Source organism: Gopherus evgoodei, chromosome 7, assembly GCF_007399415.2.
Source record: "Gopherus evgoodei ecotype Sinaloan lineage chromosome 7, rGopEvg1_v1.p, whole genome shotgun sequence".
Lineage (NCBI taxonomy): Eukaryota > Metazoa > Chordata > Testudines > Testudinidae > Gopherus > Gopherus evgoodei.
This window is the reverse complement of record NC_044328.1, coordinates 85,322,518-85,347,385: the sequence shown is the minus strand read 5'-3', so window position 1 is coordinate 85,347,385 and position 24,868 is coordinate 85,322,518. Positions and strand designations below refer to the sequence as shown.

Below are 24,868 nucleotides of genomic sequence, written 5' to 3'. Positions count from 1 at the left end.
TTTCAGCTCAAATTGAATCACAAAGTTTTGTTTCAGAGCAGTTTGATGTTAGTCTGTGTCCACCTGAGCTGATGCAGTGCCTCATGGGAGATGGTAGTTCAGGTGCTTCCTGCCCGTATTCTTCTCTATGGACCAGACTCCCAGACTAGATTGCATCTCCCATTATGCACCATGGTCTCCTCTCTGGTTGAAATTATGTGATGCATCATGGGAGTTAACATAATCATGCATCTGCATCATGAAAATGTGGTCCTGCCAGGGAGCACCAGCCCACAGAGGAGAATAGGGGGACCTTGAATTGAAACTTCTATGAGACACCATAGTGACTTTTGCAGGCACAGATTAATGCTGAACCAGGCTGAAGCAAAACATTTCAATGGGCTCAACGAACCAAAATGAAAGAGTTTGATTCAGCAATGTTGAAATGAAAGGTTTTCAATCTTTTTTTGTGGGGTTTTTTTTTTGCACTTACTGTTCTGTGAACAATATTGATATTTCACTTTTCTGTCCCAATTCAGGCTGAAACCAAATGTCACAGTATCACCATGTCCACAGGACAGAAATTCTGATTTTAACCAACTCTAGTTAAAAGAACATTAAAGCTGCAAAGTCAAACACTCAAAACTTAGGAATGCCAGCATTAAGGATGCCTGTGCAACTATAATTTCGTTCCTTTGTGCCGATGCATTATGCTACAGTCTTAAATTATATGATCCCATACTCTTTTTTTCTACAGGACCCCTGCCTCATTCAATGCCTATGATGAGGCTGGGTGGAAAAGAGCGGGTATGTAACAGAACACAGCAACATTACACAAGAGTTTTAGGAGAGGAGAAAATGAAAGACATTTTATGCATATGAAATTACAAGGGCAATCCAGGGAGGTAAACTATAATTTCCCAAGATAGAATTTGTGGCTTACACCACTGCTCTTGAAAAAAGTGCCATGGGATGTTTAATGACCACAATTGGCCAGGACCTCAATTTTGCATCTTATCCTGCAGTGCAGCTCTCCCTGGTGCCAGACGGGGCCACTGGCTTAGTATTGACAGAAATCCTTACTGAACCACCAATACTCCTTCCTGCATCCTCTGTTTCTTCTTTGGAGGTCACCTTTCCACGTACTGTTCTGGCCCAAATCTTCCTTAGTTTGTGAAAACAGATTAAATTACAGCCCAGATGGGTAAAGCGCAATGCTTTTTGGTGTTTAACATACACCTGTAAAACGCTAATAAGACTCCAGGAGCTGGGGTTAGACTGATGTTTGGACCTAAGCCGCTGACATAGTAGTATCTAGGAGCCCTCTTTCCATGAAGCATTCTTAGTAGTTAGAGTACCATAGTGCACAGAAGAACCAGCAAGGGAGGAAACTAGAGCACAAGTGCAAGTCAACCAATTCATAAGAGAATATTATGGGGGTGACTTGATCACTCCATAAGTACCTACATGGGGAACAAATATTTGATAATGGGCTCTATAATCTATAAAGGTATAACATAATCCAATGGTGGAAATTGAAGCTAGAAATAAGGTATACAATTTTAACTGAGGGTAATTGGAACAATGTGCCAAATGTCATGGTGGATTCTCCATCACTGGCAATTTTTAAATCAAGATTGGATGCTAAAAAGAACAAACAGGATATGTTCTAGTTCAAAAGGGATTATTTTGGGGAAGCTCCGTGGCCTATGTTGTTCAGAAGGTCAAAGTTGATCAGAGATAGGCATTGTACGGCCCACGGGCTGTGTCCAGTCTGTCAGACCTTTTAATCTGGCTCTCAAGCTCCTACCAGGGAGCAGGTTCTGGGGTTTGCCCCGCTCTGCATGTGCCGTGGCTCCATGCAGCTCCTGGAAGCAGCAGCATGTCCCCACTCAGGCTCCTAAGCATAGGGGCAGCCAGGGGGTGCCGCACACTTCCCCCACCACAAGCACCAGCTCTGCCACTCCCATTGGCCAAGGTTCCCTGTCAATGGGAGCTGCGGGGGTGGCACCCACAGACTGGGCAGCACACAGAGCTGCCTGGCCGCACTTCCACATAGAAGCCGGAGGGGAGACATACCACTGCGTCCTGTAAATGCCACCTAGGGCCTGCACCTCTGACCCCCTCTCATGCCCCAACCCTGATTCCCCCTCTCACCCTCTGGGCCCTTTGATCCCAGCCCAAAGCATCCTCCTGCACCTCAAACCCCTCATCCCCAGCCCCACCCCAGAACCTGCACTCCCAGCCGGAGCCCTCACCCCCCGACCCCAGATCCCAACCCCATCCTGGAGCCCCATCTTGCACTCCGAACCCCTCAGCCCCAGTCCAGAGCTCCCTCCCCTGCCCCCTAACTCCCTGTCCCAGCCCAGAGCCCCCTCCTGCACCATGACCCCTCATTTCTGGCCCCATCCTGGAACCCACACCCCCAGCCCAGAGCCTGTACCCTCTCCCACATCCCAATCCCCTGCCTCATCCTGGAGCCCCCTCCCAATCTCTGAACCCCTCTGCTCCACCCCCAGCCTACAGCCCCCTCCTGGATCCCAAACCTTCATAGCTGGCCCTACTCCAGAGCCTGGACCTCCAGCCAGAGTCCTCACTCCCTCCTAACCCCCCATCTCAATCCAGAGCCCCTTCCGCATCCTGAATTTCTCATTTCTGGCCCTATCCCATAGCCCACACCCCCAGCCAGAGCCCTCACTCCCTCCCGCATCCCAACCCCCAATTTCATGAGCATTCATGGCCCGCCATACAATCTCCATACCCTGATGTGGCCCTCAAGCCAAAAAGTTTGCCCACCCCTGGACTAGATGATCACAATGGTCCCTTCTGGCCTTGGAATCTATGTATACCGATGGTGAAATCTGACAAGTGGCTTGTGTCCCATTGTGATGCCATCCTTTATTCCTCCTTGATGCTTTTATTATCACACTGAGGATAGTAGACCAACGGGTTTATCTTGATAGTTTCAGGACCTATGGCAAATTGATATGAGTATCAAACTTTCTGTATATCCAGCACACTGGTGCACATAAGAGCCTCTTTATTTTCCATCTGCAAATGGGTTAAATGGGCTAGAAATTAGACAAAAGCAGAGCCGAATGGCTACCCATTTCATAGACTGCAATCAATTTCTATTTTTGATATTCCACAGGCAGGCTATGGGATTTCCTAGATAAATTGACAGGTTGCTGTCTTGTGCACCTACATCATAGGAGATAGTGTTCCCCATTAAGCCAAGATTGCCAGGGCCGCCCAGAGGATTCCGGGGGCCTAGGATCTTCGGCAGCGGGGGGCCCTTCCGCTGGAGAGGAAGGACCCCCCCGCCGGCGAAGACCAGAGCAGAAGAAGCTCCGGGGGCCAGGGCCCCACGAGAGTTTTCAGGGGCCCCTGGAGCTAGTGAAGGACCCCACTCCAGGGGCTCTGCAAAACTCTCATGGGGGCCCCTGTGGGGTCCGGGGCTTGGGGCAAATTGCCCCTTCCCCTCCCCCCCACCCCCCGGGCAGCCCTGCGGGGCTGCCTCCTTCACAAATATCATAATAACTGAACGTCTTCAACAACTATTTCCACACTCTCACACATCACATACGCATACACCACAGGAACACATCCAAACACCACACACAGTACACATTGAGCACATGCGCACATACAGCCAACATGGGTGCAGGCTGAGAAGATGGGCCTGTCCTCACTCCTGCACAGCTAATCATTTAAAAGGCACTAATTAAAGATTTTTTTTTGTTCGACTAATTTGCTTGGTTGGATTGATTTGTATTTTATCTTCTCTGACATGATTTCTGTGTTTGTTGGTGTTTTTTTTTTTCTTTACAGCCTCAGCTACTGATCCAGGAGAAAGAAACCCAGGAAGGATATCTCCAAGAGAGCAATGACCTGAATTCTATGTCACCGCCTGCCACAGGAGGTTTGGGATTAGATAAACAGAATTATATAGGGTTAAAATATACAGCCATCCTTACAGTAAACCATGCATATATCCCAGCATCCATAACACCAAATGCTAGGACTCTGCTGGGTCTTAAAAACTAAGCAGTGTTGGGTGTGTTAGTACTTGAATGCGAGACCTCCAAGGAACACTACATCATGTAGGGTTAGCAAGCCAGTATGATACTTCCCTCTGTATCAGTACTGAATATTCCAGGATGCTGTTACAGGCAGAAGGAGGAAGCATTGTACTTCTGGTTTTCCAACAAGTTATGAGACTGAGGTTCTGGCCACTTTGAAAGTACTTAAGATTAACCAGAAATTATGGGCTTGATGCATGAATCACTGGATAAAATTCTCTGGGCTGTGTTATGCAAGAAGTCAGACTAGATTAAGTCCCTTCTGGCTTTAAAAATAGGAGTGAAGGCTCGTCTGCTCTTTTCAGGAGAGTGTGGAAGTTGTTATTGTCATGGATAAATTTCATTCTGGATAATTCCATGCTGCTTCCAATACGCTATTCCTCTCATCTTCCAGTCCTAAACTCTAGGTTAGTATTGCATGCTGTTAAAAGGTTGCTGGGATTTCACCAGAGATGCTAACGTTTTAGTGGTGGATGAAATGACAACAGCATATAGTGTGTATATCTGATTGTAAAGTGCTTTGAGATTCTCCAGGATGAATGGTGCTAGGTAAATGTAATACCATTGTCATAAAAAACTAGAGATGGGAAACAGCTAAAACCCTGGTTCTGAATACACCAGACCCTTGGAAAAATTTGAATCCAGATTTGACCTTTCCAGCTTGAGCCCATGTCTCTCACAAAGACTTGTGCAGAATGAAGTTTGCAGGAAACTGGTCCTTTAATGCTTTCCCTTGAGTGGATAGGGAAAGGGAACCAGCAAGAGGTAGCCGTTGTCATTAACACTGACATGCGGTCAGCACAGCTGCACCCTCATCCCTTTACCGTTGGTGGCATTTAACCTGGCGTGCAAAGCAAGCTAACTGACATCAGGGAGCCAAACCCAATCTTGGTTTCTTAGAAAGTCCCTGGAGATGCCACATGATGAATGCCAAGTTTGTTAACCTCAGTTGTTTGATTCGGTTTCCTCTTTGACTCCTGCTCCCATATCACTTCCTGCCACCAAGTTGCATGATGACATCAGCGCAGCCACAGGCTTATAAGTGATGACCTCACTTCCTGCCCAATTCTCTGTCTTATTTCTGCTTTTCATAGAGCTGTTAGCATCACCAAAAACCGCACCCTAGGTGGGTACTTTCCTCTTCCTTTCAACTTGAGCAGGACTGAGGACAGTGGCATGTGGAATACATTTCCCTCCTGTTACACAGACAGGCAGGCACAGATGTGTTAGGATAAGCAGATGCCTCAATGAGTGTGAGATGGCAATGTAGCATGTGGTACTGTAACACAGCCAGCTAGTTAAATTCTGTACCTTCTGCTACAGAAATGGGGATGCTTTCTTCTAGTGTGTGTTTCACTTCCTGGAAGTGCAGAGATTTGTAGCACTGGAGACAGGAAAGCTGCTGGGTCCTGGAGTGAAGTGTGGAAGGTAATACAAAAGCACACAAAGTATGGAATCTAATACCCCTCCTCTCTGGAGTAACTCATAACAATTTTAATTCAAACAATAGCCTGAAAATGAATTTAGGATGCAGTCTTGTATGTGGAACCTTTAAGCTGGTGATTGGAAAAGAGTCACCAGCTCTGCCTTGCTGGAGACTTTATAGATTCCAGATTCATTCAGGAGTGTGATGTAGCTATAGCTGCTTCCAAACCGTTAATTTCTGAATGTGAGCCAGTTCCACACACCTACAACTAACTTAAAAACTGGACGCTGTGCTGCTGACAGGATTTGCACTCTTCACACACAGTGTGACAGCTCTAGGGCAGCTCTGCGCTCTGTGATTTGTCACAGAAAAGATTACAATTACTTATATGTCTATTGTCTTTACTGGGCTTTTGCAGGATGGGACTGAGATGCTGTGATAGGAATGTGTCAGGAAGCTTGCACCTTCTAGGAACTGTCCTATGCACAACTCTAACTGGGGCTGATGGTCCCTTGTGTCATGATCACTGTATTAATACACAAATTAGAAAAACAAACCTGGAAATATCCAAATGGATGTGGTCTGACCTGACTCCTTGCTGGCCTCCTTAATGAGAGCTTGGAGGAGGGAGAGGGAAGTGGAAGGAGAGAATCAGAGAAGAGGGGCTCCTGCAAAAGTGCTGTGGATGAGGCACTGGCAGAGAGTTGGGAGAACTGTTCCAGAAACAGCAATTTGTTTCCTGGCCCTGTGCAGCCTGAACCCCTTCTTTCTGTGATATTCCCAGGGTGCTGATTCAGGGGTTTCCTAACAGTTCATAGACTTTGCTTTGCATAGATTTCATTACTTTTCAGTTGCCTATTTCCTGTGATGACACCAACTGCAGCTCAACCACTGAAGTTTCTCTAGTTGCCCAGGCTGGGTGTTTCTGCCACACCCCTAATGACAGAGTGCTGCTGCCAATGCATGATTAATGAGTCTGACATCACCTACTTCCCCAAAACCACAGAGGAAGCCTTGACTTTCTTTTTTTTTTTTTTTTTTAAATTTCAATAATAAATCATCCTTTCTAGTGAAACATAGGGAGCAAGAGAACCCCCCAACTCCGCAATCAGTGCTGCCACAAGCAGGAGGGAAATTTGTATTTTGTTGCCTCCTTGCCCTTCTCCCACCATTCGCCTCCTCCCTTCAGTCTGGCTGGTGCTATGAGAGTTCAGCCCACTGGCAAACTGCTGGGCTACTCCTTTCCCAGGACCAAGCCCAACAGTCATCCCAGCTTTCCCTGAAGTCGGGAGCCAGATACAGATCGGGGGAGCTCCCTAATCATGCAAGAGATTAGACCAGATAACACCAGACAGAAAACTTCACCCAAGGACTCCTGCATCCAGCTCATAACCTCTGACCTTTCTGAGCACACATTCAAGTAACCACTGCAAGGTTTATGTGGACCCTGGGCCTGATCCGCTACACACTGCAGTCACTAAGCGTGCTGCCATTGACTACACTGAGCTGGGAATCGAGCCCTTTATGAGTTCCCCTCAACCCACTGCCTCACAATCCTACATTCACTTTCTGACTCCCCCTTTCCATCCTCCCCTCCTCCTCAGCAACCTCAAACAGCTGTGCGACTCCCACTCCGTACTCCCCCTACACCCTCCCAGTCCTTCCAATCTCTCCTGCTGTCCCTGCAGTGAAAGCCTGGCACAGGCCACTGAAACTACCCCTGAGCATTGCTGCCCAGGTGCACCTAACTACTGTAGTTCAGGTCTTTGAGCCTTGGGGATTTGGAAGGAGCCCCTCAAGGCTACATGATCCTCAGGGTCCACCCCTATCACACATGGTGCTCGGAATTCTTTAACCTAGTGCTGTCGCTGTAATGGGGAAGTGTGTGGGACTCCAGAGCTCTAACCCCCTTTTTCTCATGCTATCTCCCTTTAGGCGCTCCTGGAAAAGATTCTCATAGGACGGGCAGGACTACAGGCCTCAGGAGAGCTCTGAGCACCGCCCCCACTGCACCACAGTAGCACCCTGCCTGCTGATGTCATACTGAAGCCACAAGGATTAGGAAAACAAACCAACCAACCAACCAATCTTAATTTCACACTTAAAATTCTCCCCCCACCATAACTTTGGCAAAGTCAGAGCCCCTGCTACCCTCCTACTCCCCCTAGACAGCAATCTCCGGCATGACAGCCAGAAAGCTATATTACAGGGCTGGCCAACCTGAGCCTGAGAAGGAGCCAGAATTTACCAATGTACATTGCCAAGGAGCCACAGTCATACATCAGCAGCCCCTCATCAGCTCCCTGCCCCCAGCACCTCCTGCCCACTGGCAGCCCTGCCAATCAGCACCTCCCCCTCCCTCCTGATCAGCTGTGGGGGGCAGGAGCAAGGGCATGGCAGGCTCAGGGGTGGGGGCTGGAAGGGATGGAGTGGAGCGGAGCAAGGCCTTTGGCAGAGCCAGGGGTTGAGCAGAGAGCACCTCTCAGCACATTGGAAAGTCAGTGCCTATTCAAGGAGCCGCATATGGCTACTCCTGTTGTACTGAAAAACCAGCAGCCTTCTAGTGAAGGGAATTCCCTCACCTGGTTTGTATTAGACCTTTGCAAGGAATTAGGGTTACATTAAACTCTTTAAAAGCCTTTACAACTTGTAACTTGTGCTGTCAGGAATAGCCATAGTCCTACAGGGAAGGGAAGCTGACTTAATACCTGCAGACACAGTGCAGGTGACCTAATCACACTGCCACTTTTTGAGCTCATCTAGTAACATCATTGGGGGAATGGGGAATAAACTTCTATTTTCAGGAGAGCAGCGAGAAAGTCCTTGGGGACCAGTTCCTGGATTAGGTTGCTGCTCATTTTCTTGGGCAGTGAAGAATCCTTTCTCCCACTCTCCCCAAACAGAAAGAACAATGGGAATTTCTGTACTGTCATGGGCCAGTGCTTCATCTAGTCAGTCATCCTTGCTTCAGCAGTCTAGAGACCTTGGAGGAAAGTGTAAGATTTGAAAAAGCTGGACAGCTGGGTGGGGGAGGAGGTCTTCCTCCCCTGTTGATAATCTTGCTCCCTGAGGCATTTGGGCTGATTAACCTTATTTTTTATCCTAGCTAGTGTCAGTCCAGGGATTATTTGATTATCCCCACAATCAGTCCACACCCAGGAACAACTCTCAGTGAAGTCAATGAGAATATTTCCTGAGTGAGCACTAGATAAACACAGAGTAAAGACCCCTGGATTCTTAACAGGCTTGTCTGCAAGAAAAGGGTTGCTTCTTTACTGAGCCTCATGACTGGTATTACCAACTCCAAAACTACCTTGTAAATTCAGTCACCCACTGGTGTGTCTGCCTGTTTAGAAACTAAATGTGTGGCATCCTCTGGTGTTGCAATTGTGCATATGAAAATATCTTAATACACTCTAATTGCAGGAGTTCCTTGGGACATAATGATAACTAATCAGTTTGGGGTTATTGCAAGTGGCTGTTGATCTCATGCTTCTGTGCCAGATTTGATCTAATTCTTGGGGTTCAGGGTGTTTTTAATATCCAGTCCCACCCAGTGGAAACCCACTGGTATTGTCCATCACTTGGAATAGATGCCTATCTCATAAAATAGGCGGAGTAGATATTTTCAATTATATGGGACAAGATATAAAACTGGACAGCTTTTACACTCATTAAAATATTTAATAGGACAAAATTGGCAATACATGTAGGGAAGCAACAGCAGAAACCTGTGAAATGGCTGGATTTACTGAGCTCAAATGTTAATCTTTTACCAAAGATCTGTTCCTTTAGCAGGTAATTATTTCACATAGGAAAATCCCTGTAGCCTTTTAGGAGGAATGGATAACAGACTGTGGGGCATTTCACCTCTAGGTCCTGAGATCAAATCCAATCCAACATAATAGTGACTAAGAATTTTAGACCCCTAACTTCCATTTATTTTAATGGAAGTTTGGCACTTAAATACCTTTGGAACTGGGCCTAAGACCCTGATCCTGCAGTTGACTCCCTGCAGATGGACTTCTTGCTCCAATAGTTGTTTCTGTTTAATGGCTGCTTTATGGTAGTCTGTTTGAAATGAGTTAGATGGACTTAGCTGAGTTCCTAGTGGAACACCACAGAACATTTCCACTCTTCTAACTGTCTTATCAGAGCAGGCAAGGCTGAAGTGGTACAGATACTGAATGACTTTATCAATGCAGTGGTCATCCCCTAGTCAAGAATGAGGTGCGAGGTTTGGGAGAGATTGCACTGCTACTTATGCTATCCCTATTCTATAGATAAGTAGAGGAATTCAGGTCCTAGGGCTGATAGTGTGATGTCTTTCCTAAACTATAAATCTACTCCCAGATTTACAGAGAGAAAATTTTAGCCTTGCAAAGTTGCCATGAAAGTTTATCAGCACAGGCACAAAAACTGCCCCAGACTATGATGTTGATGCAAACTGATGAGAAAGGAAGGAATAATATTTCACTCACCCATACTTTTCTTGTAAGTATTCTTGTTGAAATAGTCCATCTTCCCCAGCTGGACAAAATATAACATTTGGGATTTCCACCATCCCTCTCCCTGACTGCAATGATGGGGCTTTGGAAGGGGAAGGGTGAGCATGTTTCCTGCTGCATTTTCCTTATTTTTTTTTCAGATATCTCCACTGCTTACCACTTTTAACTATTCCCAAACCTGGCTGCAGTGGCATAATGGGTGAGATTCATATTTTTGGTACATTCCATTTTCTTCTGAGTTCAGGTACTGGAGCTGGACTTCTTATCAGGTGGATACAACCATCCAGTTGTGGTTCATCTCACAATTCAAAGGCTTTGCTGGATAGACACAGAAATCCATTTCAAGTTCTTGACTACAAGTAAATTAACAGACTGTAGAGTTCTCAGTCTGCCAGACTCTAAATGCTCATTTAGCTAATATTTTTCATCTGTGAGTGTGACAGGCAAAATACCAGACTGGGATTTTCTCTTCACCTGAAATGGATTTGGGGTAAGAACTTGTACAGCATGTGGTCTGGTTAATTATTGTATCATGATTGATGTTTAGGCATTTCTCAGTACACTATCTAGCTCTTTCTCAGTTAGTGGGCATGCACAAAGACAAGGAAAGGAGACTGGCTTTTGTTCTAACACAAATGACTGAGAAATCTGATTAGTTTCAGGTGGGGAAGGCAGTTCCCCTTGGGCCACATCAGTGTTCTCTGTTTTGTAAAACGGGTCAATCTTTGCTACCTCTTGCTGTCTCACTCAGCAACCACAACTGAAAAAGTCACCATAAAAGCATGGCTATATTGAGAAATACAAACAGAATTCTATATTGTTGGGAGATAATCTGTGTCTGCTCCTTTTAAGAGTTGAGTGCTGTGAAAAACCTATCTGTACTTTTTGTTTCAATGTTCATGTAGAGACTGGGGGTGAAAACCTGGCCCAGCTGAAGTTAATAACACAATTGCTGTTGCCTTTAATGGAGCCAGATTTCACCCCATAGCTTTATTAGTTCTTAGAAAAAAAATAGAATGCTTTTTATTCCCCATGTTTGACTTTTCAGTCTATGCAAAACAATGGGCCTGAACCAAAACCCTGCATCTAAACCTATGAATTTGTAATCTTTGCAATGCAATCAGATCAAATATATGAAGTGTTGCAATCAAATCAAAATAACTACAAGAAAGACAGGTTCATTTTGTAAAATCTCATTAGCCAGGTTATGATTTTGCAGAATAAAAATTGAGAATAAAAAATCTATATCCCATTTTATCTGTGCTCTGAAGTTTAGTAGGATCAGATAAATGGTTCTGGTTTTGGCCCATGGATAAAGATTATGTTAATTTGGGATTAGCTTTTAATTTTGTTAATAAAGATGTAAGTCACACAGCATCTCTGGGTTCAGTTTTCCTGTTCTTTGTGCTTTCTCTTTGAGTGATAAACCCAGTGACAGTGCATGGCATTTGCAAACCACAGGACATCTGAGTTTTCCTTCCTTCACCTTAAACAAAGATTATAAAATAATAATTGGTTTGTATGGCACAAACCCTCAGGTCTACACAAAAATGATAGCTAATGAACTCCAAGGAATGCAGCATAAGAATGAATATGCAAGTCACTGAAGCCAAATTTTCAAACTTGGGTGCCTAAAGTTAGATCGCTAAATCCTTATTTATCAGCATCTTCTGATAAAAAGACAGTAAATTTAAAGGTGCATAAACTGGAATTGGTTTAATCAGAGTAACAATTAATTCTGCTTTCCCCTGAACAAATGCATGCTTCCCACAATTTACTGCATACGGCATACATCCCACAATACAAATAATTCTGTAGCTCTTTGTACAACTAATTCTGCTCACATACACACACAGGCTCCCCAGTTAATTCCACAGCCTGCTGATCAGTCCTTCAACCCCATGAAACTCCCCAACAAAGCATGTGTCCACAATCAGTCCTACTTCTCCATCAATTCTGCCCCCATACAGTATCCTTCATCCTAATCAATCCTGTTCCCACACACATCTCTTTACAGGATTTGTGGTTGACAGAGTGGCAGCAGCCCTGGACAGGCTGGTCTGCTTGGGGTATAACGATTGCAGTGCTGGTGATGCAGCGCTGCTTGTCAAGTGTGGCCACGAAAAGCGCTATTAATCCTGGCTATTAGGAGGTATCCCAGAATACCTGTTCAGCTATAAGGAGGCTATTAGGAGGTATCCCAGAATACCTGTTCAGCCACTCTGCTCATCAGTTTGCACTCTACTGCCCTGGCCTCAGGTGACCCGCCCTTTAAATGCCCCAGGAATTTTAAAAATCCCCTTCCTGTTTGCTCAGCCAGGTGTGGAGTGCAATCAGTGACCATGCCTCCATGCTCCAAACAAGCCCCAGCATGGAGCAATGGTGAGTTGCTGGACCTCATCAGTGTTTGGGGGGAGGAAGCTGTGCAGTCACAGCTGCGCTCCAGCTGTAGGAATTACGATAACTATGGGCAGATATCAAAGGCCATGCTGGAAAGGGGCCATGACCGGGACACGGTGCAGTGCAGGGTTAAAGTAAAGGAGCTGCAGAGTGCCTATTGCAAAGCCCGTGAGGGAAACCGCTGCTCAGGTGCTGCCCCCATGACTTGCTGTTTTTACAAGGAGCTGGATGCGATACTTGGGGGTGACCCCACTGCGAATCTGACGACCACGATGGACACTTCAGAGTGGGTGGTGGGGAGGGTGGGTTAGAGGAGGGGGAAGGAGAGGAGGAGCGGGGGGGAGGAAACCGAGAATGAGGGTACTGGGGTGGGGGGAGACACCCCGGAGTCCCAGGAGGCATGCAGCCAGGAGCTCTTCTCAAGCCAGGAGGAAGCTAGCCAGTCGCAGCAGCTGGAACTTGTTGGTGAAGAAGAAGCAGAGGAGCGGGTTCCCGGTAAGCACCTTTTAGTTTCAGGATGGAAATGTTTTGGGAGAGGAGGGAGAGTTAGGGCTGCATGCATGCATGCATGGCTAGATGTGGAATAGCCCATTGATGTGGTCTATCACGTCGCGGTAATCGGCCTGGGTAATCTCTTCAAAAGTTTCTGCCAGAGCATGGGTAATGCGCTTGCGCAAGTTTATAGGGAGAGCCACTGTGGTCCTTGTCCCAGTCAGGCTAACGCGTCCGCGCCATTGTGCCGCGAGGGGTGGGGGGACCATTGCTGCACACAGGCAAGCTGCATAGGGGCCAGGGCGGAATCCACATTGCTGTAGAAGACCCTCCCTTGCTTCCCAGGTAACCCGCAGCAGTGAGATATCTTCCAGGATTAACTCTTGTGGAAAATGTAGGGATAGCGTTCAGTGCAGGTCCTCCCGCAGCTCTCTGCTTTCCCCAATGCACAGAAACCCCAGTGCAGCCCTGAACCAATCCGTTCCCCTTCCCAGGGAGCCGCAGCAGCGACATGGCTTCCAGGATTAATTAACTCCTGCACTCATTACCCCTTACTCACCATGTCTTCGCTGCTGTGGGCTCTCTGTGCTGTGTTTGGTATGTGGAAATTATGCTAAAGTGAGACTGTGAACACCTTCACTGTGATTATACACAATGCTGCCTTTCTGTTAAATGTTTCAATTTTTGTCTTTTTTCTAATATCAGTGTCCTTGACTACTGCTAGAAATGGACTGGCCTTATCACAGACTGCTGAAAAGCTACAAAACCTGAGGAAAAAGCCACGAAAAAGCAAAGAAGATATGGTGAAAGCAGTTATGAATCAGTCTGCCAGACAGAGTAAGAAGCTGCAGGACTGGAGAGAGAAAATGCAACACTGGAGGGAAAGAGAAAGCAGGAGAAAGGAATTGGCTAAGAAGAAAAGCACAAAGCAGCTGATAAGCCTCCTGGCGCGCCAAACGGACAGTATCCAGTCGCTCGTAGCCATGCAGGCAGAGCACTACCGTGCTGGCCCCCCCCGTCACAAAGCTTTCTCCCTTGTGCCCCAATGTCAGCTCCAAACCCCCGTCTCCAGCATACAAGTTCTTACCACCACCAGCTGCCGCCAACACCTGTATGTTCACCAACCAGCCCTAAGAACTACGACCCTTACCCTCTGCACTCAATCCCCATCACCATGTAGTATAGCATCCTGAAGTGCAGCAGTCATTGCACAGCACTCCAGACAAGACATATTCAAACCTCTGACTGTACAGTTCACCACCCTACCCCCCTGCCCTTTTATTTACTTTCTTTTCAATAAATGATTTCTTGGCTTTTAAAACAGTTTTTATTATTGCAGAAAGTGAAAGATACCATACCCCAAGGAAAAAACAGGCACTGCAAGTCATTGTAACCATTGCACTTCACTCCTGTGCAAGGCACCAAATATTACTGTTGGCTTTCAGCCTCAAATTCCTCCCTCAAGGCATCCCTAATCCTTGTAGCCCTGTGCTGGGCATCTCTAGTAGCTCTGCTCTCTGGCTGTGCAAATTCGGCCTCCAGGCGTTGAACTCGGAGGTCCATTCCTGACTGAATGTTTCACCCTTCCCTTCACAAATATTATGGAGGGTACAGCACGCGGATATAACCGCAGGGATGCTGCTTTCCCCCAAGTCTAGCTTCCCATAAAGAGAACGCCAGGGCCCTTTCAAACGGCCAAAAGCACACTCCACAGTCATTCTGCACCGGCTCAGCCTGTAGTTGAACCGGTCCTCGCTCCTGTCAAGCTTCCCTGTATACGGTTTCATGAGCCAAGGCATTAACGGGTAAGCGGGGTCTCCCAGGATCACAATGGGCATTTCAACGTCCCCTACTGTGATCTTCCGGTCTGGGAAAAAAGTTCCGGCCTGCAGCTTCCTGAACAGGCCAGTGTTCCGAAAGATGCGTGCATCATGCACCTTTCCAGGCCAGCCTGTGTTAATGTCAATGAAGCACCCACGGTGATCCACAAGCACCTGGAGAACCATATAGAAATACCCCTTCCAATTAATGTACTCGGATGCCAGGTGGGGTGGTGCCAGAATAGGAATATGCGTCCCATCTATCGCCTATCCACAGTTAGGGAAACCCATTTGTGCAAACCCATCCAGAATGTCCTGCACGTTCCCCATAGTCACGGTTCTTCTTAGCAGGATGCGATTAATGGCCCTGCAAACTTGCATCAACACGATTCCAACGGTCGACTTTCCCACTCCAAACTGGTTCCCGACCGATCGGTAGCTGTCTGGAGTTGCCAACTTCCAGATTGCAATAGCCACCCGCTTCTCCACCGGCAGGGCAGCTCTCAATCTCATGTTCTTGCACAACAGGATGGGGGCGAGCTCCTCACACAGTCGCATGAAAGTGGCTTTTCTTATCCGAAAGTTCTGCAGCCATTGCTCGTCATCCCAGACTTCCATGACAATGTGATCCCACCACTCAGTGCTTGTTTCCCGAGCCCAAAAGCGGAGTTCCATGATGCTGAGCATGTCCGTGAATGCCACAAGCAATTTAGTGTCACACGCGTCAGGCGACTCGATATCAGCTTCGAACACCTCACTGTCACTTTGGAGCTGAAGGAATAGCTCAACTGCCAAACGTGATGTGCTGGCGACACTCATCAGCAAAGTCCTCAGCAGCTTGGGCTCCATTTCCCACAGAAATCATGCTGCACACAAACAGTTGTGAGACTCACAATGGCGCCAAATGTGGATGGAAAAAGTGTGACTGCTGGGATGTGAAGCGATGCACCACGGGGTGTTAGGACAGGAAGCGGAATGACCCACACCCTTCTGTCCCCTTCCCACAACCCACGGAGCCAAAATGGGACGAGGTGCTCTATGGGATAGCTGGTAGCTATCAGTGTGGCCACACTGCAGAGCTTTCCCTACAAGATGTACGAAGACAGCTGTAACTCCCAGCGCTGTACAGCCGTAAGTGTAGCCATGGCCATTGAATCTCTTTTCGGGGCTGTAAATCTCTCTTAGGGTTTGGCTACACTTGGAGTTGTGCAGCGCTGGGAGTTACAACTGTCTTACCGCGACGTGATAGACCACATCAATGGGCTATTCCACATCTAGCCATGCATGCATGCATGCAGCCATAACCCCACCTCCTCTCCCGAAACATTTCCATCCTGAAACTAAAAGGTGCTTACCGGGAACCCGCTCCTCTGCTTCTTCTTCACCAACAAGTTCCAGCTGCTGCGACTGGCTAGCTTCCTCCTGGCTTGAGAAGAGCTCCTGGCTGCATGCCTCCTGGGACTCCGGGGTGTCTCCCCCCACCCCAGTACCCTCATTCTCGGTTTCCTCCCCCCCGCTCCTCCTCTCCTTCCCCCTCCTCTAACCCACCCTCCCCACCACCCACTCTGAAGTGTCCATCGTGGTCGTCGGATTCGCAGTGGGGTCACCCCCAAGTATCGCATCCAGCTCCTTGTAAAAACGGCAGGTCATGGGGTAGCACCTGAGTGGCGAATTCCCTTGCAGGCTTTGCAATAGGCACTCTGCAGCTCCTTTACTTTAACCCTGCATTGCACCGCATCCCGGTCATGGCCCCTTTCCAGCATGGCCCTTGAGATCTGCTCATAGGTATCGTAATTCCTATGGTTGGAGTGCAGCTGTGACTGCACAGCTTCCTCCCCCCAAACATTGATGAGGTCCAGCAACTCGCCATTGCTCCATGCTGGGGCTCATTTGGCGCGCGGAGCCATGGTCACCTGGAAAGATTCACTGATTGATTGCACTCCACACCTGGCTGAGCAAACAGGAAGGGGATTTTTAAAATTCCCGGGGTATTTAAAGGGCAGGTCACCTGAGGCCAGGGCAGTAGAGTGCGAACTAATGAGCAGAGTGACTGAACAGGCATTATGGGATACCTCCGAATACCTCGGAGGCCAATTACAGCGCTTTTGGTGGCCACACTTGCGGAGCAGTGCTGCATCACCAGCGCTGCAATCCTTATACCCCAAGCAGAGCAGGAGTACAGCCAGCGCTGGAGTCAGGGAGATGTAGCACTGTATGTGCCTTGCAAGTGTGGACGATGAGTAAGTTGCAGCACTGGTGGTGGGTTTACAGCGCTGCAACTCTCCAGTGTAGCCATGGCCTCAGTAATGCTCACATGACAGGGGGCAAAACCAAGAGGGAAGAAAGGACATGATAAAAGAGGGAGACATTTGACACGCTCTCTCTTTCTCTCTTCCACCTATATCTACAGAAACCACACCAAGCAACTGAAGTGCTGATCAAAGGGGAGAGCCTGGCTGAAGAGCAACCGGCGGTGAAAAGAATCTAAGTTTGTAAGGGCACTGAAAGTGCTAAGATCAGTGTAGAATGTGTTTTGGTTTTATTTCATTTAATAAAGTCTGACTTGTTGTGCTTTGACTTATAATCTATTTTAACAAATTGTGTCAAACTAATCTGATAACATTCTTTGATAGGATAACGAGCCTTGTGGATAAGGGAGAAGCGGTGGATGTGATATACCTAGACTTTAGTAAGGCATTTGATACGGTCTCGCATGATATTCTTATAGATAAACTAGGAAAGTACAATTTAGATGGGGCTACCATAAGGTGGGTGCATAACTGGCTGGATAACCGTACTCAGAGAGTAGTTATTAATGGCTCCCAATCCTGCTGGAAAGGTATAACAAGTGGGGTTCCGCAGGGGTCTGTTTTGGAACCGGCTCTGTTCAATATCTTCATCAACGATTTAGATGTTGGCATAGAAAGTATGCTTATTAAGCTTGCGGATGATACCAAACTGGGAGGGATTGCAACTGCTTTGGAGAACGGGGTCAAAATTCAAAATGATCTGGACAAATTGGAGAAATGGTCTGAGGTAAACAGGATGAAGTTCAATAAAGATAAATGCAAAGTGCTCCACTTAGGAAGGAACAATCAGTTTCACACATACAGAATGGGAAGAGACTGTCTAGGAAGGAGTATGGCAGAAAGAGATCTAGGGGTCATAGTAGACCACAAGCTTAATATGAGTCAACAGCGTGATACTGTTGCAAAAAAAGCAAACGTGATTCTGGGATGCATTAACAGGTGTGTTGTAAACAAGACACGAGAAGTCATTCTTCCGCTTTACTCTGCGCTGGTTAGGCCTCAACTGGAGTATTGTGTCCAGTTCTGGGCACCGCATTTCAAGAAAGATGTGGAGAAACTGGAGAGGGTCCAGAGAAGAGCAACAAGAATGATTAAAGGTCTTGAGAACATGACCTATGAAGGAAGGCTGAAGGAATTGGGTTTGTTTCGTTTGGAGAAGAGAAGACTGAGAGGGGCCATGATAGCAGTTTTCAGGTATCTAAAAGGGTGTCATCAGGAGGAGGGAGAAGAAGCAATGGGCTTAAACTGCAGCAAGGGAGATTTAGATTGGACATTAGGAAAAAGTTCCTAACTGTCAGGGTAGTTAAACACTGGAATAGATTGCCTAGGGAAGTTGTGGAATCTCCATCTCTGGAGATATTTAAGAGTAGGTTAGATAAATGTCTATTAGGGATGGTCTAGACAGTATTTGGTCCTGCCATGAAGGCAGGGGACTGGACTCGATGACCTCTCGAGGTCCCTTCCAGTCCTAGAGTCTATGAGTCTATGAGTTTATAGTTAATTTGTTTACCTGAAGCAGTGTGTTTGGTTTGAAGCATGTCAGAGGCTCCCCTTAGGATAACAAGCCTGTTATATATTAATTTCTTTGTTAATTGATAAACTTATATAAGCTTGCAGTGCCCAGAGGGCATAACTGGACACTGCAAGATGGAGGTTCCTAGGGTTGTATCTCGGACTGGAGATATTGGCTAGCGTCATTTGGTTGCAAGTAGCTGGGAGCAGCTTACATGCTCCTAGAGGCTTTGTGTGGACAGTCCAGGAGTGGGTGTTCATAGAATCATAGAATATCAGAGTTGGAAGGGACCTCAGGAGGTCCTCCAGTCCAACCCCCTCCTCAAAGCAGGACCAAACCCCAGACAGAATTTTGCCCCAGATCCCTAAATGGTCCCCTCGAGGATTGAACTCACAACCCTGAATTTAGCAGGCCTATGCTCAAACCTGTACTATCCCTCCCTCCAAAAAAATATGGAACGCATCCCAAATTTGTGTGTCATTCTTGCACAAGGGCTATGCTAATCTTCTCTATGTAGCTCCAATTTTAGTATATGTGCTGCTGTTCTCACAGCTGAGCAGGATAAGTCTTGCTCCCAGAGTCAAGGATTGGAGTGACCTAGCAGATCACCGGTCTGGATAACACCAGAGGGGAACGTCACACTGGAACAATTTGTTCTGGAAAGACTTTGTTACTCCCCACACCTGCAAGGGGAAATACATGTGGTGACCTGGCCGCAGGGCCAAATCACATAAAGGGAGCTCTCTGAGGGGCAGATGGCAAGAGAACACTGGGAGAGACACCATGGGAGGAGGGCACAATGCCTGGCCAGAGCTAATCCCCAGGATGGCCAGGAGGAGTTGCCACCAGCAGTGAGTGGACCCTGTGACACACCTGTTTATGCACCCAGTTATTGCATTAGTCCTTTTAATCATAGCATTGCACTGGGAGAACATATTCAGTGATTCTCCACCACAATTCCCAAATCTTTTTCAGAGTCACTGCATGCCAGGATAGAGTCCACCATCCTGTAAGTATGGCCTACATTTATTGTATCTAGATCAGGGGTTCTCAGACTGCATTGCACTGCGACCCCCTTCTGACAACAAAAATTACTCCACAATCCCAGGAGTGGAGGCTGAAGCCTGACCCTGCCCAGAGTTAGGAGGCCAAGCTAAAGCCTGAGCCCTGCTGCCCCAGGCAGGAAATCTAAGGCCAAAGTCAAAGCCCAAAGGCTTCAGCCTCAGGCAGGGGTCCTGTAACCTGAGCCCCACCACCCAGGGCTGAAGCTTAAGCTGTTGGGCTTGGGTTTTGGCCCTGGGCAGTGGGGCTCAGACTTCAGCCCCAGCCCCAGCAAGTCTAGTGCCAGCCCTGGCGACCCCATTAAAACAAGATCCTGATCCACAGTTTGAGAATCACTGTCCTAGATGTATACATTTATATTCAGCCACATTAAACCACATATTGTTTTCTTGCGCAATGCTTACCAAGAGAATCAGCTGACTATGCATCAGTGACCTGTTCTCTTCATTATGTAACCAGGTTTGTGTTATCTGCAAACATTACCAGTTAGTTTATGTTTTCTTCCAAGTCATAACGTGTTAAGTAAAAATGTTAAATAGTGTAGTGCCAAGAACCAATCCCTGCAGGACCCCCTTCAAAACACACCCACTCAAGGATAATTCCAATTTACATTTACATTTTGAGACCTCTCAGTTAACTAGCTTTTATCTATTTAATGTGTACCATGTCAATTTTATATCATTTTCATTTTTTTTATCAAAACATCATGCTGTACCAAGCCAAATATTACAGAAGTTTATTACATCAATACTATTACCTTTATCAACCAAACTTGTAATCTTGTCAAAAATATGTCAGTTTTAAACAGGCTCTACTTTCTGTAAACCCATTGGCATTAATTATAGTACCTTCATTTCTTTGTTAATTGAGTCCTCTGACAGCTACTCCATTGTCTTGCCTGGGATTGATGTCAGATTGATAGGCCTATAATTACCCAGGTTACCCTTGTCATAACTATAAAGAGAAGGGTAACAACCCTCCTGTATACAATTCAATAAAATCCCTCCTGACCAGAGGCACCAAAATCCTTTTACTTGTAAAGGGTTAAGAAGATCAGGTAACTTGGCTAACACCTGACCTAAAGGACCAATAAGGGGACAAGATACTTTCAAATCTTGGACAGGGGGGAAAGGGGACCTTTTGTTTGTGCTCTTTGTTTTGGTGATGTTCACTCTTGGGACTAAGAGGGACTGGACATCAATCCATGTTCTCCAAATCTTTCTGAACCAGTCTCTCATATTTCAAACTTGTAAGTAATAGCCAGGCAAGGCGTGTTAGTTTTATCTTTGTTTTCTCAACTTGTAAATGTTCCTTTGCTAGAGGGAGGTTTATCCCTGTTTTGCTGTAACTTTGAACCTAAGGCTAGGGGGGGTTCCTCTGGTCTCTTTGAATCTGATTACTCTGTAAAGTTATTTTCCATCCTGATTTTAGAGAGAGGTTTTTTACCTTTTTCTTTAATTAAAATTCTCCTTTTAAAAATCTGATTGATTTTTCATTGTTTTAAGATCCAAAGGTTTTGGATTTGTGTTCACCAGGACTAATTGGTATACTCTCAAGCCTACCCAGAAAAAAGGGTGTAAGGACTTGGGGGGAGGAGGGAGGAAATAGTCTCAAATCTGCCCAGGAAAGGGGACATTGGGGACTTGGGAAATATTTGGGGAAAGGCAGAGTTCCAAGTGGCTCTCCTCTAAGATTTGAAACACCTTGGTGGTGGCAGCTTACTGTTAATCTAAGCTGGTAAATAAGTTTAGGGAGTCTTTCATGGAGGTCCCCACATCTGTACCCTGAAGTTCAGAGTGGGGAGGGAACCTTGACAACCCTATTTACCCTTTTTAAATATTAGCAAAACATTTGCTTTCTTCCAGTCTTCTGAAACTTCGCCAGTGTTTGAAGACTTATTGAAAATCAACATTAGCAGTCCAACAAGCTCCTCAGCCACTGTTCTTTAAAACTCTTGGATGAAAGTTAGCTGGACTTGCTGATTTTAAAAATATTTTACTTTAGTAGCTGCTGTTTAATATCCCCATGAGATACTACAGGAATGGAAAGTATGTCATAATCAGATGACGTGACAATCTGTTTTTTCCCCAAATACAGAACAGAAATATTTATTAAACACTTCTGCCTTGTCTATGTTGTTATTGATAATTCTATCATTTCCGTCTAGTAATAGACAAATATATTAAGATTCATTTTGTTACTAATATAGTTTAAAAACCCTCCTTGTTGTCCTTAACTATGCTGGCTGTCAAGTTCGCCTTGTGTCCTTTTGCTTCCCTTATCAATTTTCTACAATTCCTATGGTCTCTGCAACCCTGATAGATACACTAGTGTATATCAGCAAGGGATTCTCAGTGCTTCTTGAAACCGTATTCATCCCCACTTTTTTTTGCAATCTCAGAGGGATTTATTATTGGGATGAGTGGGGATGTCAGTGAGAATGTGACTTGTTGAGAAGCTGGGCTGCCAGAACACACAGCTCCAACCACAGAAGCCCTGGCTTCTACACTTCTTGATCATGCATCCTTGTGATCTGCAATGTGGGATACCTCACCCCACTGTTTGCTCTCCCCCAGAGAAAAGCATATAGCAGAAACTCTGCAAGTCCAATCTTGTCGATTTTGTCCATACCTACTTGTTAATATTTTTTCTCCTCAGGTGGGGGAGTGTTTCTGGTCAAGTATTCAGTGTCTAGTACAGTGCTTGGAACATGCTGATTCAGCATGCATTGTGTGTATGTGCTCAGCCATTTTTCTTGAAAAATGAAAAGGAAAGAAAAAAAGACTAAAAATCATGTCAGGTTTCATGTAAATACTTTAATTACATCTGAATGCTTAACACTTGAATTAAATTACACCTTCACACATGTACTAAATTATACATATACGTCCAGTACCCAAGGAGGTGCTATTACACTAAAAGAATGCTAAAGCCCAGCCAATAGTGGTAATATTCTTTTAATCTTGTTATCTGTATTACATTGCTTTAAGGGCCCCCAACACAGGACACAGCCCCCTTATATAAGAGAACTGTTTGAATCTGAGAGGAATTCTGTCCATTCATTATATAATATACGTCTTACCCCACTACATGACAAGGTATGGGTTTGGTTCCAGATACACAGCAAGTGTATCACTCAGCAACTGCCTGAGATGTGCAAGGAAGGGGTTCACAGTGCTTTGCGAAGCATATTGTTGCTTTTAGGAAACACTCCTTGTTACAGTTTTGTGTATTGAATCAAAGAATTAAAAAAAATTTCACTTCAGTGATAAGGAGTCTTGAAAAATGTTCCCTTAAAAAGAAAAAAAAAGATGTTGTTTAGTTTTAAAATCGTTCAGAAGCCCTAAGGCCTGCCAAGCCCCAGTGGGCCTTACAGCAACAGCTGAAATCTACAGGGGAGAAATTTGACAACTCAGTTGCTGGTAGCCATCTCTGGGCAAGTGGAAAGAGATGCTGGTTCTCCCAAGGCAGAGTAAAATGTGTGATGTGTTTTGGTTCAGATTCTCACCTGGGGTAAAATCAGTGTAGCTGCATTGAAGCCTCCAGGGCTCAAACTCAAAACTTCAAAGTAGAGCTAGGCTGTATTACACCAGCTGAGGATCAAGCTTATTTCCATACACCTCACCCTGTTGTGAGCAATCCTTTTGGAGTGGGAACACTAATGACAGCCTGTAGCTGAGGTGCTGGGATGCCTTTTTGTAGTTTCCAGTTGTCTTCTGGCTATGCACTAAGGGCCATTTTCCCCAGGGCAGCTACAGACGCCAGAATCAAACAGGTTCCAAGAATTCTCAAGCTTTACCTGGGAGGGGAAGTTTAAAAAAAAAAAAAACCAAAAGGCTCAGTCCTGCAAAATCTTATGCAAGTGAGTAGTGTCAGTGAATACTGTGGTGGGTAAGGACAAGTTGCATGAGAAGGAGTTGCAGGATCGGGCCCATAAACAGGAAAGGTATTTGTACATATAAAAGGGAGAAATTGGTAGGAAAATGATTTGAGGGAGGGTACACTGGCCAGCAAGTCCTGACTTGTGCAGTTCTACTGAATACTGAAACTGCTGGACATTATGCCAGCCAGTCACCTGCCTCTTTGAATAATGCCCACTTTCTAAATATAGGTATGCATTCAGATTTTGGCTGTCAATTTAAAGAGAACTCTTTACTTTGAGAGTTATGTAGTTGGGCCCTCTCTGCACTGGAGCTCCTCGGCAGAAGACAGTTCTGCTTGACAAATGCATGTGCTAAAGGAAAACCAACAGAGAAATCAGTGCATCAACTGTGATGGACAAATGCATGTGCTGTACACATCAGGCCTCAAACTTATTGGTGGATTAGCTGGATCTCTTGAATATATCTATATCGATCCATAGGTACAGACCCATCGTCTAGTATTACAATCTACCTTTGGCATGAATACATCAATCAGGACTTTTGCCCAGGGAGTGGAGGGAGTCACTGAGATTAGACTATCATGGACAGGCAGGGGCTCTCTGATTTGCTAGGTTCCGCCTGTTTCCCGTTTCAGTTTCAGGCTTGGAGAATGGAGCAGGAAAGATAGGGTAGTTGTCTTGTGATCTGGCTGTGTTGGGGAACATGGGTGAAGGAAAACTTACAGACAAGCCTGTTTTTATACTTTCCTACTATCATTGCTTAGGGCCTGCTACTTGCTTTTGATGTTCTCCCTGCAGTGCCTGGCCATATTGCACTTGTTCTTGGTGACTGCCAGAAAGCTCTGCTCATTACAGTGCCAGCTCCATACTGTAGCGTACCAAGGTGGCCAGTGGCAGTGGGGCCTGACAGGCCCCATAACACGACTCTTGCCCAGGGGCTTCCTCTTCAGCACTCATCACTCACCGTATCAGTTAACAATACAGCTGAGAGAGAAGTGCACTAGTGATAAAGGCGAACTGAAAGGATTTGTTTTTACCTACCAAGACCTGAGTTCAAGATCTGGCATTTCATCTGCATTGTTGGCTGATGTGACTGGGACATAAAGCAAAGCATTTTCTTATACTCTGTATGCTGCTTTAGATGGGGTCACCTATTTCTGTAGAAGAAGCAAAGACCTGAATGCAGGTTCTGGCATATAAATAAGTAAGGATCAGACTTTTGACTCAAATTTATTTATCCTGTATTTTCACTGTGGCACCTTATAGCCTAACAGACTTATTGGAGCATGAGCTTTCGTGGGTGAATACCCACTTAGTCAGATGCACCCTTATGCATCCAACGAAGTGGGTATTCAGCCATGAAAGCTCATGCTTCAATACATCTGTTAGTCTAT

At 46.0% G+C, this 24,868-nt stretch overlaps 1 protein-coding gene and 1 non-coding gene across 2 annotated transcripts in view; one reads left to right on the top strand and one right to left on the bottom strand.

The window, feature by feature from the left end:
• Window positions 1-6,279, top strand: part of LOC115655223 (high mobility group protein HMGI-C-like) — a 28,667-nt gene extending 22,388 nt beyond the window's left edge. Inside the window, exons 5-6 of the mRNA XM_030570469.1 lie at window positions 3,811-3,901; window positions 6,272-6,279. Of these exons, the coding sequence (XP_030426329.1) occupies window positions 3,811-3,901; window positions 6,272-6,279 (99 nt within the window). The remainder of the gene's footprint in view (window positions 1-3,810; window positions 3,902-6,271) is intronic.
• Window positions 6,280-18,975: 12,696 nt separating this feature from the next.
• LOC115655668 lies at window positions 18,976-19,079 on the bottom strand. Its single transcript, XR_004001455.1, has one exon. It is a non-coding gene; the product is annotated as a U6 spliceosomal RNA (small nuclear RNA).
• Window positions 19,080-24,868: the final 5,789 nt, after the last annotated feature.